The following is a 12,148-nucleotide window of genomic DNA, read 5'->3' as shown; positions in this document are numbered from 1 at the left end:
TCCAGGACTCAAACCCTTTCTCTGTAATTCTGGACAGCCGCTTAGGTCTCTATGTTCTAGGCAAGTGCTCTGTACCAGTGCAATCACAGGACCAGTATCCAACCCTCATTCCTTATGTTACAAAGCATTTATGTTAGGCATTTTAAAAGACACCCTATGCTCCTATAGCTTAGGAAAGGGTTAAGACAAGAACATAGGTAGGATAGAATGTAATAATTCTAGCCGACTATCAGCTTCTTGAGGACATGAACTGCTTTGATTATTTTTGTGTGTGTCCCCAGTTCTTAGCACATTAACTAACACACAGAAAATGCTTAATAAATGCTGATTGGACTATAGTGCTGTAAAAATAGATCTAGGGGTTTTAACTATCAGCAAGTGCAAAAGTTAGCAGTAATTGGGGTAACAAAAAAAAAAAGCTAATGCAATCCTGGGCTACATAAAGAGAGGCACGGGTTAGATTTCATGTGTAGGAATGCTATTACAACTCCACTCAACCATTCCCAGACCTCGTTTCAGCACAGCGTTCAATTCTGAGTGCCACAATTTAAGGACACTGATAAGTTAAAGAGCATCTAGAGGATGGCAACCAAAATGGTGGTGGGGCTTGAATCCATGTCATATGAGGATGGGCTGAAAGAACTGGGTATGTTTAGCCCAGAGAAGGATGGGGGAAGGATAGCAGGACCTAAAGTATGTGAAAGGCTGTCATGTGAAGGAGAGATGAGATTGCTCTCTCTGGCTCCAGAGGACCCAGCCAGGAAAGATGGGTGATGTCAGGAAAGATGTCCTAACAATTAAGAGCAGCTGAGGCTGCTTTAGAAGTTTCTCTTCCTATAGTCTGTACATCTAATTATCTAGCATGGTATAATGGTGATCCCTTTCACACATGGGTGGAACTAGGTGGCCCCTGAGGTTCTTCTCAACTCCAATTTTGTGATTCTGAAGAGTGTAAAAGGAGAGCTATGGGGATTTAGGGACAGATGTCATGTTTCAAAACAAAAAGAAAGAACTCCTATTAAGTTCTGTAGTGAGAGAAAAGAGAATGATCTCTTCGTGACCCCAACAGCCACCAGTTCATAACCTGGAGCAATGCATTTAAATACAACCAAATACATTCATCTTGACAAAGTTATCCAACCCATACAAATCTAAGCTAAAACTTATTCTATGAAATTCTGCAATCACTAACCAAACAAAAGGTGAAGTGCTTTCCTTTGTTGTACATGTTTACCTGCTACTAATTTCACTGAGTAACCTCTTGGCTATTTGTATTATAGGACAACACAAAAAAAGAATTAAGATTTAAGAACACTGTCATTTTAAAAGCTTCAAAGTTCTCCTTGGAACTAAAAACTAATTAGTGAAAGCTCTAATTTTAGTTCCAATTCTACCAAGATAACTTTATTTCGATGCTAACCAATGCAAATAACATTTAATTATACTGAATAAGTCCAATGGTAAAGAACCCGTAAGGAACTTGTGATTGAGTGGTGGTACTGGGACCTCACTCTTCCAATGTAGACCACAAATGTTTTAAATTTAAAAAGTTTTAGCTGTCTGAGATTCAAAGAAGTTAAAAGATTTGGACATTGCCAAAGACTGTCAAAAGCACAATTTGAACCTAGGCCTTCTCAACTCCAAGTCCAACATTATTCATTATGCCATATTAAATTCATTATGCCTTTTTAAATTATATATCAAGTTGAAAAAGTTTGTGTGTTTCAGTTTAATGCTACTGCAAATTACATACATCCCTTCTTTTCTTTTCTTTTTCTTTTTTTTTTTAGTGAGGCAATCAGGGTTAAGTGACTTGCCCAAGGTCACACAGCAAGTGTTTGCTCTGAGGCCGGGTTTGAACTCAGGTCCTCCTGACTTCAGGGCTGGTGCTCTATCCACTGCGCCACCTAGCTGCCCCTCTTATTTTCTTGAATGTTATATAAGCAAGGCATTACATTATGGCCAATAATGTCCCAATACTAGATGGCAGACCGTTTTTGAGTGGTTTGGATTGGTTCATTGTTTATAGTAGGTCTGTTTTTCCACCAAGGAGGTGTGGGCAACACCACGATTGTCTGTGTAACAATGATTCATATCAATAAAAATATACTAACAATAATACTACATTTGCTTATCATAAAGCAACATCTTGAATTTAGATTGTGTTCTTCAAAGAATGATGTTAAGTACCTTAGAGATATTAAATCTTACTGGGGTATATAAGAGGTAAATATTGTTATCTCTAGACTAAATGAAGAATTGAAGTGACTTGCTCAGTCACAAAACAATCAGCTGGCAGAGAGTAATTTAACATTAAGTCAGTAATTCTCAAATTTATCCTCTAAGTCAACATCCCCTTCTAAACTGCCATTTCTCAGTCCTGGCCTCCCTAAAAGAGAAGTCTCCCCAAAGAATGACGGGTAGTGGGAGAGAAGCAGGTAAAAGGTGTTTTTATTTTTAGGATTTCCATACTGTCAAGAACGAGAAAAAAAAAAGAATGAGAAAGAAATTGTTACACCTATAATCACAGGATTATAGTTTTAGAAATAGAAGGGACTCTAATGATCCTTTGCTTATAATACCTCATCTTTTCTTGTCCAAGAGAATTGAGGCCAACAAGAAAGGATCAGTGGGATAGCAGATGCTAATAATAGCAATAATGGAGTTGAGGGATAAGAGAAATGAAACGTAAAATAAGATAACAGTTGTGACAAGGCTATACCATGAAACTAATCAGTACACTATTGAATAGTTATGAGGAACTTGGAAGCTATTATCCTTGCAAACTATGCCAGTAAAACAGATAAATCTCCTCAAACTGGCAATTCAAGAAAGGACTGGACAGATTTGGTTAGACTAGAGGACTGAAAAGTCTCTTCCAAGTTAGATTCTATGAAACTGAGCGAGAATCTTAAAGAAATATTTCGATTGTGGAAGAGGCCAAAGAAAGATTGGGAAATGACACTGAAGAGTTACAAAGTCAAGGTATATGCTTTGGGAAGCTCAGTCTTTTAAGGCTGGCTGCCAAAACTCAAGAGTTGTAAAATATTTGAATAGTTGGTAGGGACACTTGGGCTATCAGAGATTATCAATGACTACAGACTTGCTTTTATAGGATGTAGAGCTTGAAGGAACTTTAGAGGTTGCTCTCATTTTATAGGTGGTATAGCTTAGACCCAAAGAAATTAAGTGACATGGTTTGCCCAAGGTTCTACCTGGCATAAGAAGTCCAATACAATATTAAATAAAAATCACTGCCACAGAATTAGTATCCTGATTTTAATCACACTGTTTTTCCTTCTACCATCAAGTATTTTTGCTTCCTCAGTCATTTCCCTCCTCTTTTTTCCAGTAATATTGCTCCCTGCTCCTCAAACTCCCTTCTCTCAAATTCTGCTTGGCACATTAATAAACCATTTTTAAAAACCCTGTAAATGTTATGCCTCAATGGATATGTATCTCAACAGACTAATATTACTGCCCCTTGTATCCTTGACCATGCAAATTGAGTTGATATCAAAATCAAGATTTCTCTGAAAGATTTTTTGAGACAAAATAGGTATATTTTGTCTAACATAACTAAGAAGGCAAGCAATCAAATGAATCCTGACCTCACCATCAAGTTACACTTAATGCTAAGATAAGTAGGCCCCCACCTTAGCTGCTCTGAGCAACATCTCTCGTTCTTCTTCATCCTTTCGCTGTTTTTCGATGTGATCCAGCTTCTCAAGAAATCTAAGTTGTGACCTGGTATCACTAGACATGACATAATTTTCACTGTCCTGGAAAGAAACAGACAATGATTATAGAACTGGGTCTCACTTCATACGTAGAGCTCTTTGGATAACAAAAGTCCATGATTTTAACACTAACAAAGTGGAAGAGATGCATGTGAGGAGATAATATTTACATGTCTGCCCCCTTCTACCAAGAAGGTCTTTTGTATCTTCCCTAGAAATGGAAAGGTAATAATTAAGTGGTTATTTTCCCCCAAAGTTTAGGTGAAATTAATAATTCTCCTGTCTATATCTTAGAATATCAAAACACGAAGTGTCTTCAATAAAAAGTTGAAAATAAGATTGAGTTACAAACTACATAATCTAAATTATGTAATCTATTACTTAATACTCATAAGGTTATAGGGAATCATCCATCCCATGGTTTTCAAATCAAACCAAATTTTAAAATGTAGAAAGAATAGAGAGAGAAAAGAGAACAGCAATTGAAAAAAGATAAAAGACAGGAAATAGTCACTTCCCCTAAAGATATTCTGGTAGAAGAATGGTCTCACATATACTCCTGTTAAAATGATGACCTTTATAGCAAATTTTGAAAAGAAATAATGTTTCTTGAAACATTTAATTCAACAGCTAGATATTTTTTAAACCCTCTAAAATCATAAATACCTTCTGTCCCCATCTCCATCTTTCTTTCATTCTTATACTTACATGGGTTTCAATTAACCAGGGGAGGGTGGAGAAGGGAGGGAGTTTCATATGCCCAGAATTCTACTTTTAAAATTAAATTTTCATTGTTTGTATTTAACCAGATCAAAAAGAGTATTACATACTTTAAGGGGAAAAAATGTAATAGTACTACTTATTTTGCTTAGAGTCTAATACAAAAAGAATCCTCATATGCTTTATAGAGTTAAATAACACAAGTTAAAAGTATGGAATAAATTACACGCCAACCATAGAAGTGTATAAACAAAATCCCTAGTGGTTTCTTAAATACCTCATCTTTACCCATTTTCATTTTCAGACACTCTGGAGATAGTTTACTGACAGGATTTAATTTAAAATGGAACATAACACACTAAATGAAAGGGGGGTGCAAATCAGAGTTTTGGCCCAATCTCATTGCCATGCTGAGATCTCTCCTACTCAGACACAGCTGCCCCTGGCATAACCCATCTTTCTTTACTTTTCCAGATGTTGTTCCATAAATGAGCTCCTCCCTCTCTTCCTACTGAGTCCCTAACCTTAAATAGTAACCCTGACCTCACCACGTTCCTTCCTGTCTACCCAGCTGGTAGACTCAACTGAATTCTTCATGTACAAACAGAAAAAAAACCATGCTTCAAAGAATTTTAGGACCACTATATATTAAACACTCTACTAAGAATAAAAGAAACAACATAGACCAAATGCTATCAATGCCAAGAACTAAACCATATCCAATGAAGGAAATGTGGCATCTTCCTATTAAGGGGGGGAAAAAAGTAAGCCATCTCTGCAGAAAATGGCTTGTAAAGAAGGTTATAAGGCACATCTCTTCAGTGGGAACTGAACAGCAACCTGTGGGAACCTGGCAGCAACATCAATAGCAAGTTATGTGCCTTGTACCCTCAAATGTGACTTGCTGCTTCTTTAAAGAGTTCCATTTACATGAATAGGAAGCACTGCAAGAGAGTCTGTGTTATTAAGTACAGAAGTAAAGAAAGCAACCCAAGTGAAAATGCATCAGAAAGCAGAAATGTCAGCAGCAGTCAGTAACAAGAAGAACTGCCCCTTCATAAGTGTGGCAAGTATCTATCACAATGGCAGAACAGACAGTGAAAAAATGATGATTCAGATGGTTTGAAGTACAAGAAAGAAGCTAAATTCATGCACCACAGGCAAGGGTAATGACAATCAAAGCATTCAAAATTGAAACCAAATATGGCTAAATTAAGGCAAAGGAGGATGCAGTAGCTGCCTCTCTATCTGAATAACTCCTTTCATAGGGAAACATGGGGCAATGAGGACAGTTGCATGGGGCAGAAAGATGAGGAGGCCACAATATTTTTCCTATGGAGGTCTTTTAAGGTAATCAATATGCTACCCCAGCTTGCTAGGAACAGGAAAAGCCCTAGAACAGATGTTGTCAGCACATACAATAAGTTCCAGTCTAAAAACTACATGCAATAGCATACTGAATGGTATTCAGAATGCTAAACACAACTTTCTAAAACAACAAATTCCAAAACTTTGTTACCTAGTACTGACAGACTCAGTCAAACTTGTATAAAAACAATCCAATGAAAATGTGGCTGCACTGATGCATGCATGCTTAAAACAAGAGTATAGCTGCTTTAAAAAAATTTTAAAAAAAGAAATAAAGAAGGAGCATTGCTCAAAAATATAAAAAGTAACAAAGCTTTAGAGATTGAAGCTCATTTTTAATCCAAGGAAAAAAACAGAGTTAATAGAAGCTATAAGTATGCTTCAAAATAGATTAATATTAGAGGCTTCACATGCAAAGTTTTCAGTTCAGTCTAAGACTAGAGAATAATAAAAAGTATACACAGCTTCACTCCCTGGGGCTCTGGAACCAGTGCTCTTGATCCCTCAGGTTTTCTTTTTCCAGAATCTTTTCTATTGCTGAGTTCATATGGCTGTTGCTCAGCCCAGCAAATTTTCACTAAAAGAATTATCATGTTATTTGAAGACCTGAGCCACAACAACCCAATCCTCCCAAAGGTCCAAGTGAAGTAGAGAAAGTAGGGCAACTGCTCCAGAGGACTCACCAGTGGTGCGGCAGCTGATATTCCCATGGATTCCTCTTAACCTATGGCTAGAACACCACGGTGGTGACCATACTACAAATCCCAAATGTTTTAAGATCTTTCATCCCAGCCTTTTCTCATCTACATTCAATCTTACTCCAAATGCAGTTATTGGTATTCCTTGATGTAGGAAAAGAGATAGGCTATTCCCTATTACTCACCGCCCAATCATTTCTTCCTCCCCAAACTAACAACTGCCTCCAGTGCCTTCATCTTGATAATGGCTAGTGAGTGTGAGCACATCACCAGGGACACTGCGCATTTGGATCTGTGATTTTTACAAATGCAGGCAGTCATGTTCACCAGGGACATCAGCTTTCACTCAATGGGTTCCTGTGCCTTATATTAACAGGGGACAGGAATGATAAACCATGGTGCTACCATTTCTACAAAACTAAAAGGGAGCCAGCATGGCACTCTTTAATTTATTTCTCTTCCAACATGAACCTACTGAGGTGAAACCTGAAGTTGAAAGTTTCAGTCTCTGCCACCACAAACCTTTGGATAACTACTTAAACTTTAATTCTATTTTTCTATGTGTACACGGAAAACATGAGCATGCTCTAAACGATGAAACAATTAAGAGTATGAATGATTTTACACAAATACCAACTACAGAATAATTTAACCTGGCTAGTTTCCTTAGGAATATGAAAACACAAAATAAATGGTCTTTTTAATATGGGAAAGAAGAAAAAAAAGTACCCAGAACTTCCTTAATGATTTCCTTTACCTTGCAAGTTGTCATTCGATGCTGAGCAATTATAGTCAGTTTCTCTATAAGGCCTCGTAATCGCTCCTGTGTAGCATGGGAGATCAAGTTCACAACATCAGAGTTAAGTTCCATAATGTCATGCCTCTTACCTGTGGAAGCAGAGAAAATCCATTACATGTTTTAGCAATAGCTGATAATTGAAATAATTAGCACAGCAGGTATTCTGTTCCCCCTGGAAGTCATACCCATTATGAATAAAGGTTTGGAGATTATGATTTTCCTGGTAAAGTCACAACTTCAAAGATCTTAGACATTACATTAATAAAACTTAGCCTGAAGCTTCAGAAAATATAGACATTGTTTCACTTAGCCCCTAGAATCATTCTCCATGCAAGGTTATTTATAGGACAAAGTTAATAAGAACACAAATCAAGTCTAGTGTTCAAGGGGGAGAATAATAACTGTAGAAATTAGTGACATTCTGTTAATTTTAGTAATTTTTAAAATAGAAAATTACATTGTGCCCTGTTTAACACAGTAGTTGTTAACAATTCATGCCATTTATTTCAACGAATTTGGAATATGACTATTTTCTCTACAAGCTTGTAAACCCTATACGTTTCTTGTTCATGCTTAACTTTATTTGTGACGATGAGGCCATTATTTCTACAAAGTAACAAGCAACCTGGTAGCCAATTTATGAACAGACTCAGGTTCCAAAGTATCATCTCATATGCGTCTATTTAAAAATCTCTTACCTGAGTATGCCTGTTACTAGCCCCTTTCTTTGTTATTAAGAGGGGAAGGTAAAGTTCCTTGATTAAATATGGAAAGAATAATTTCATGAAAACGATTTGGACTACATACCCAAAGGCAAAATATTACTTCAACGTTTCCTCATTAGTGGCTAAAGAGTGTGTATCCACCCACACGCACTACAAACTTAAGCCTATTAATGTACATACAACAGTAGCCAAATTAAAAGTCTTTTAATGGTGCTGAAAATGGTGTTTGACTTTTGGACATGGCCAATATGGGAATTTATTTTCTTGAGGATGATGGTTAATGGGGAGAGAAAACAAATACTTGTTAATCAGGGGAAAAATTAAAAAATTTAAAATTTAAGTATGTGTGTGATCACGCACACAAAAGACTATGAGACAAATTTTTATGCTCTCACCAAAGAAGACAGAACATTCAACTCTCTTTTTAAACTCTTTTCGGTTAATAAGACATCATTTAAATGCAAGGCAATATGCAAAGTACGGTGCTAGGTCCTTGGGATACAAAAACCAAAACCAAAAAGTTCCTGTACTCAAAGAGCTTACATTCTGTGCCATGATTATTTAAAATACTGACTTTTGCTCTAATTTTAGCAAAGTATAGCATAGCAGTTTGAGGCTGTCTCTACATTCTGCTTGGTTTTCTCAAAGAACCTTTTATAAACCACAAAATGCTTCATTACTTCCTTTCAACCTAGGAACCTATAAGCCAGACAGTAAGACAGCAAGGTTAGAGAAAAGGCAGCTCTCATAAGTCTGGTTTCCTTTGCAGGAATCTGAAAGACAGTGTTTCTCTCCAATATGAAGTGGGATGAAAAATCTAAAAAGCTTCCCATGGCCTCCTCAATCAGATTTGGATTGCATGGTTGTGGTCAAAAAACTAGTTGATCACAGAATGAAAACTGGAAGGGACCTGATAAGTTACTGAGTTGAATCCCCTCTCATTTTACAGATGGGGAAACTGAGGCTCAGGAGTTAATGGACTTACTCCAGGTCATATGGGTGATGTTAAAGCTGGAATTTAAAGCCCATCACTTCTTCTACTGTATCACACTGTTTTACTGCTTTCTCTGACATGCTATGAATTCATAACCACACTGCAATACAGAAGTAGAAAAAACATGTCAGAGTCAAATGAATGATTTTGGGATTAACCATTCTGGAAGATAAGATAATCACAGAAAGGGAAAACAATTTTAATACAAATAAAAAAATAGGGATGAAATTATCTATGCCATGTCAAGTGTTAAAAATTAACAATCCACATTTATAGCAACATAGTTGAGTTTTTTTGATAGCATCTATACCAGAGAAAGACATTTTTGGGAAAGATATAGCATGGTATAGTGAAAAGAGCCCTGCATTTGCATAGTGGGAGAATAGTAAAAATTACTCTCAGGGTTGTATTAAGGATTAAATCAGGGTATATAAAGTGAGCAAACTTTAATACATTATACACATAAATATAATTAAATGAGATAACATCTGTAAAGTGCTATGCAAATCTTAAAAGCTCTATATATATGCTAGCTATTATTGTATACTGGTTGTTATTATTAACAGCAGTTAATATATAACAATATAATAATAACAACAGTTCTCAAAATGTGGTCCAGACATCCCTGGGTGTCTCTGAGACTCTTCTCTGGGAGTCCATAGGGTCAAAACTATTTTCATAATAATACTAAGACCTTATTTGCCTACTAAAACACTCTTCTTTTTCCAATCACATATTGTGTTATATATTTTAAAAAAAAATCACAGAAGACTAAATGCAGAAGCAGATATAAAGTCAACTGTCTTCTACCGAACCAGACATTAAAAAGATTTTTGTTCCGCCTTTCCCCACCCAAAAAATTTGGAAAAAGTTACTCTTTCACAAAAATTTTTTGATTTTGAAAAACATTATTTTACATTTTAAAATGTTATTTATGTTAACATATGATAGGTTTATTGTTCATTTTAGATATGTGTCTATGTGTGTGTGTGTGTGTATCTATATATGTACAGATACACACATATATAAAAAAGTCAGTTTTAGTTTCTAATATGATTAAATATCAATAGATACAATCCGTGCAAACAAAAGCTCTTTGGAGTCCCTCAATGTTTTAAGGGTACAAAAGGGTCCTAAGACCAGAAAATTTGAGAACTGCTTATTTAGAATCAAATGATCTGGGTTCAATTCCCATCTGTTTTTACCTGTGTGAGTTTAGGAAAGTTATTTCCCCTGTGCAGTTCTGATATGTATGGACTATTCCAACCATAAATCTGTATATGGTGCCTTCAAGATGGCAGGGATAGACATTCTAAATAAATAACAACCATTTTTGTTAAAAAATTTCAGCTTAAATTTACACAAAATAGAAAGTTCATATAAAATGCATCCCTCACCCATCCCTATTCCACAACACTCTGAAAAAAAACTTACAAAAAAAGTTTCCAGTTTTATATTATGTTATAAAGTTATACAAACTGCAGATAAACAGCTGCTGGGAATCTCTAGTTGAAAACAATCCCTACTAATTTCAAAGATATGCTCAACATTGTCCACCAAGCAGCTAATGAAAAAAATACATGCTGAAGTACTTGAAATCACAAAAACAAGTAAATCATAGTTAAATACCATTTAAACAAATTTTATTTTTATTTTTATAAAATAAAAAAATATTAAATATAAGTTTTAAATTAGGCTTGTCAGCCTTTCATATAGTTAATGAATTATTTGTATACACTAATTTACTAAGATGGAACATTGTCTTGTTTTGTCTTCTAATATTACTCAAAGGGACTAGAGTTATTTTTCAATCTAATTCTTAGGACAAATGGCCTTTTTCTAGTTTTGTAAAATTAAGATCTTAGTCTTCACCAATTTTTTCTTTCAAATGATTTTACTTAAATGAAAAATCAATTTTTCCTAGAATATATAATGTAGTTACAGTCTATGGTTTGAACTAGAGAGAAAACCCCCAAAGCTTCCCAGATAACTCCGGAATGAACACTGCCTACAACTTCATCACATTAAAAAAATAGGATTAACAGTGTCTGCTTCCTAAGTAGCGACCCCACTCCAAACCACAAAATACCTGACCCCAAAACAGTGTTCCAGATTATCAGGATATCTATGCCAATGTTAATGTGTTCCCATCCCACAATCAAGATCTTTTATCATGCTAGAAATAAATTTCATATGGAGTGAAGCAAAATAATGGCACAGCAAAAATATCTGCCCTTATCCAACAGTCAACATATCTCTTGATGACAGTATTCCCATATGGGGGTAGATGGGAGAAAAATGAAGATAAAACCATACATGCCATCACCACAGACTGGTAACTACACAAAAAGCTAACTAAGGATCTGGCTGATTCCAGAATACCTCAGAGGGAGCTATCTCTATATATATAATGACAGATCCAAAGAAGAGGTAAGCAAACATCCCATTAAGGAAATATACAATCACTGTTCGGTATGCATTTGCGTTGGAATTGAAATTTCAAAACTAGTATCCATTGACCTTGATCTCCTCTTTGGAGGATTAGCACATTTTAATTTGTCTGCAAGACTAAAAAGGAATAAACCCTTCTAAAATCAAGTTGAGAAAACTGTGTTTTTCATGCTAGATTTAAATGCCTTGTAGACAGTAAGTACTCACTATATTTTCTTAGATTAGCTGAGTATGAAGTATACCTGACATTTTTTTTTAAAGATGTATAGAAGATAACAGAAGGAAGGCACGAAAGAAGCACAGACAAGCAAGACAGCTTTGACAGCTACAAGATGAACCTACTATATAGTCAATAGGTGAGGTATGCATAGAAGAACAATTTCATGTTACAATCCTTTTTTACTGTTGAAGTATGCATCTGGAAATGCATGTTTAAGTTCAGAATAAAAATGAATTTTTTAAATGTGAAATACACCTGAAATATAGGTTGTAATTTTAAAAAAAATACATAGGTTAAATCTCAAAAAGACTAGCCCTAAGAGATTTTTACATCACTCTTTCAAACAAAAATAAAGATCCTCATTGATCCATGGTCAAAGCTTACCAGTACACTTCCTTCAATCAAATAACCATATGGTAGAGGAGGGATACTA

General features: G+C 35.5%; 1 protein-coding gene across 2 annotated transcripts in view; it reads right to left on the bottom strand.

The window, feature by feature from the left end:
• The window catches only part of LOC114054104 (transcription initiation factor TFIID subunit 4B-like), a 184,533-nt gene that overhangs the window by 75,108 nt on the left and 97,277 nt on the right, over nucleotides 1–12,148 (bottom strand). For both annotated transcript variants that reach the window (XM_027877218.1, XM_027877217.1), the window contains exons 11-12: nucleotides 7,284–7,414; nucleotides 3,657–3,782 (exon numbers count right to left, since the gene is read on the bottom strand). In XM_027877218.1, the coding sequence (XP_027733019.1) occupies nucleotides 3,657–3,782; nucleotides 7,284–7,414 (257 nt within the window). The remainder of the gene's footprint in view (nucleotides 1–3,656; nucleotides 3,783–7,283; nucleotides 7,415–12,148) is intronic.

The sequence above is a fragment of the Vombatus ursinus genome, unplaced genomic scaffold, assembly GCF_900497805.2.
Source record: "Vombatus ursinus unplaced genomic scaffold, bare-nosed wombat genome assembly UNPS02014812.1, whole genome shotgun sequence".
Taxonomy (NCBI): domain Eukaryota; kingdom Metazoa; phylum Chordata; class Mammalia; order Diprotodontia; family Vombatidae; genus Vombatus; species Vombatus ursinus.
The sequence above is the reverse complement of the archived record's forward strand: the minus strand, read 5'-3'. Positions and strand labels throughout refer to the sequence as shown.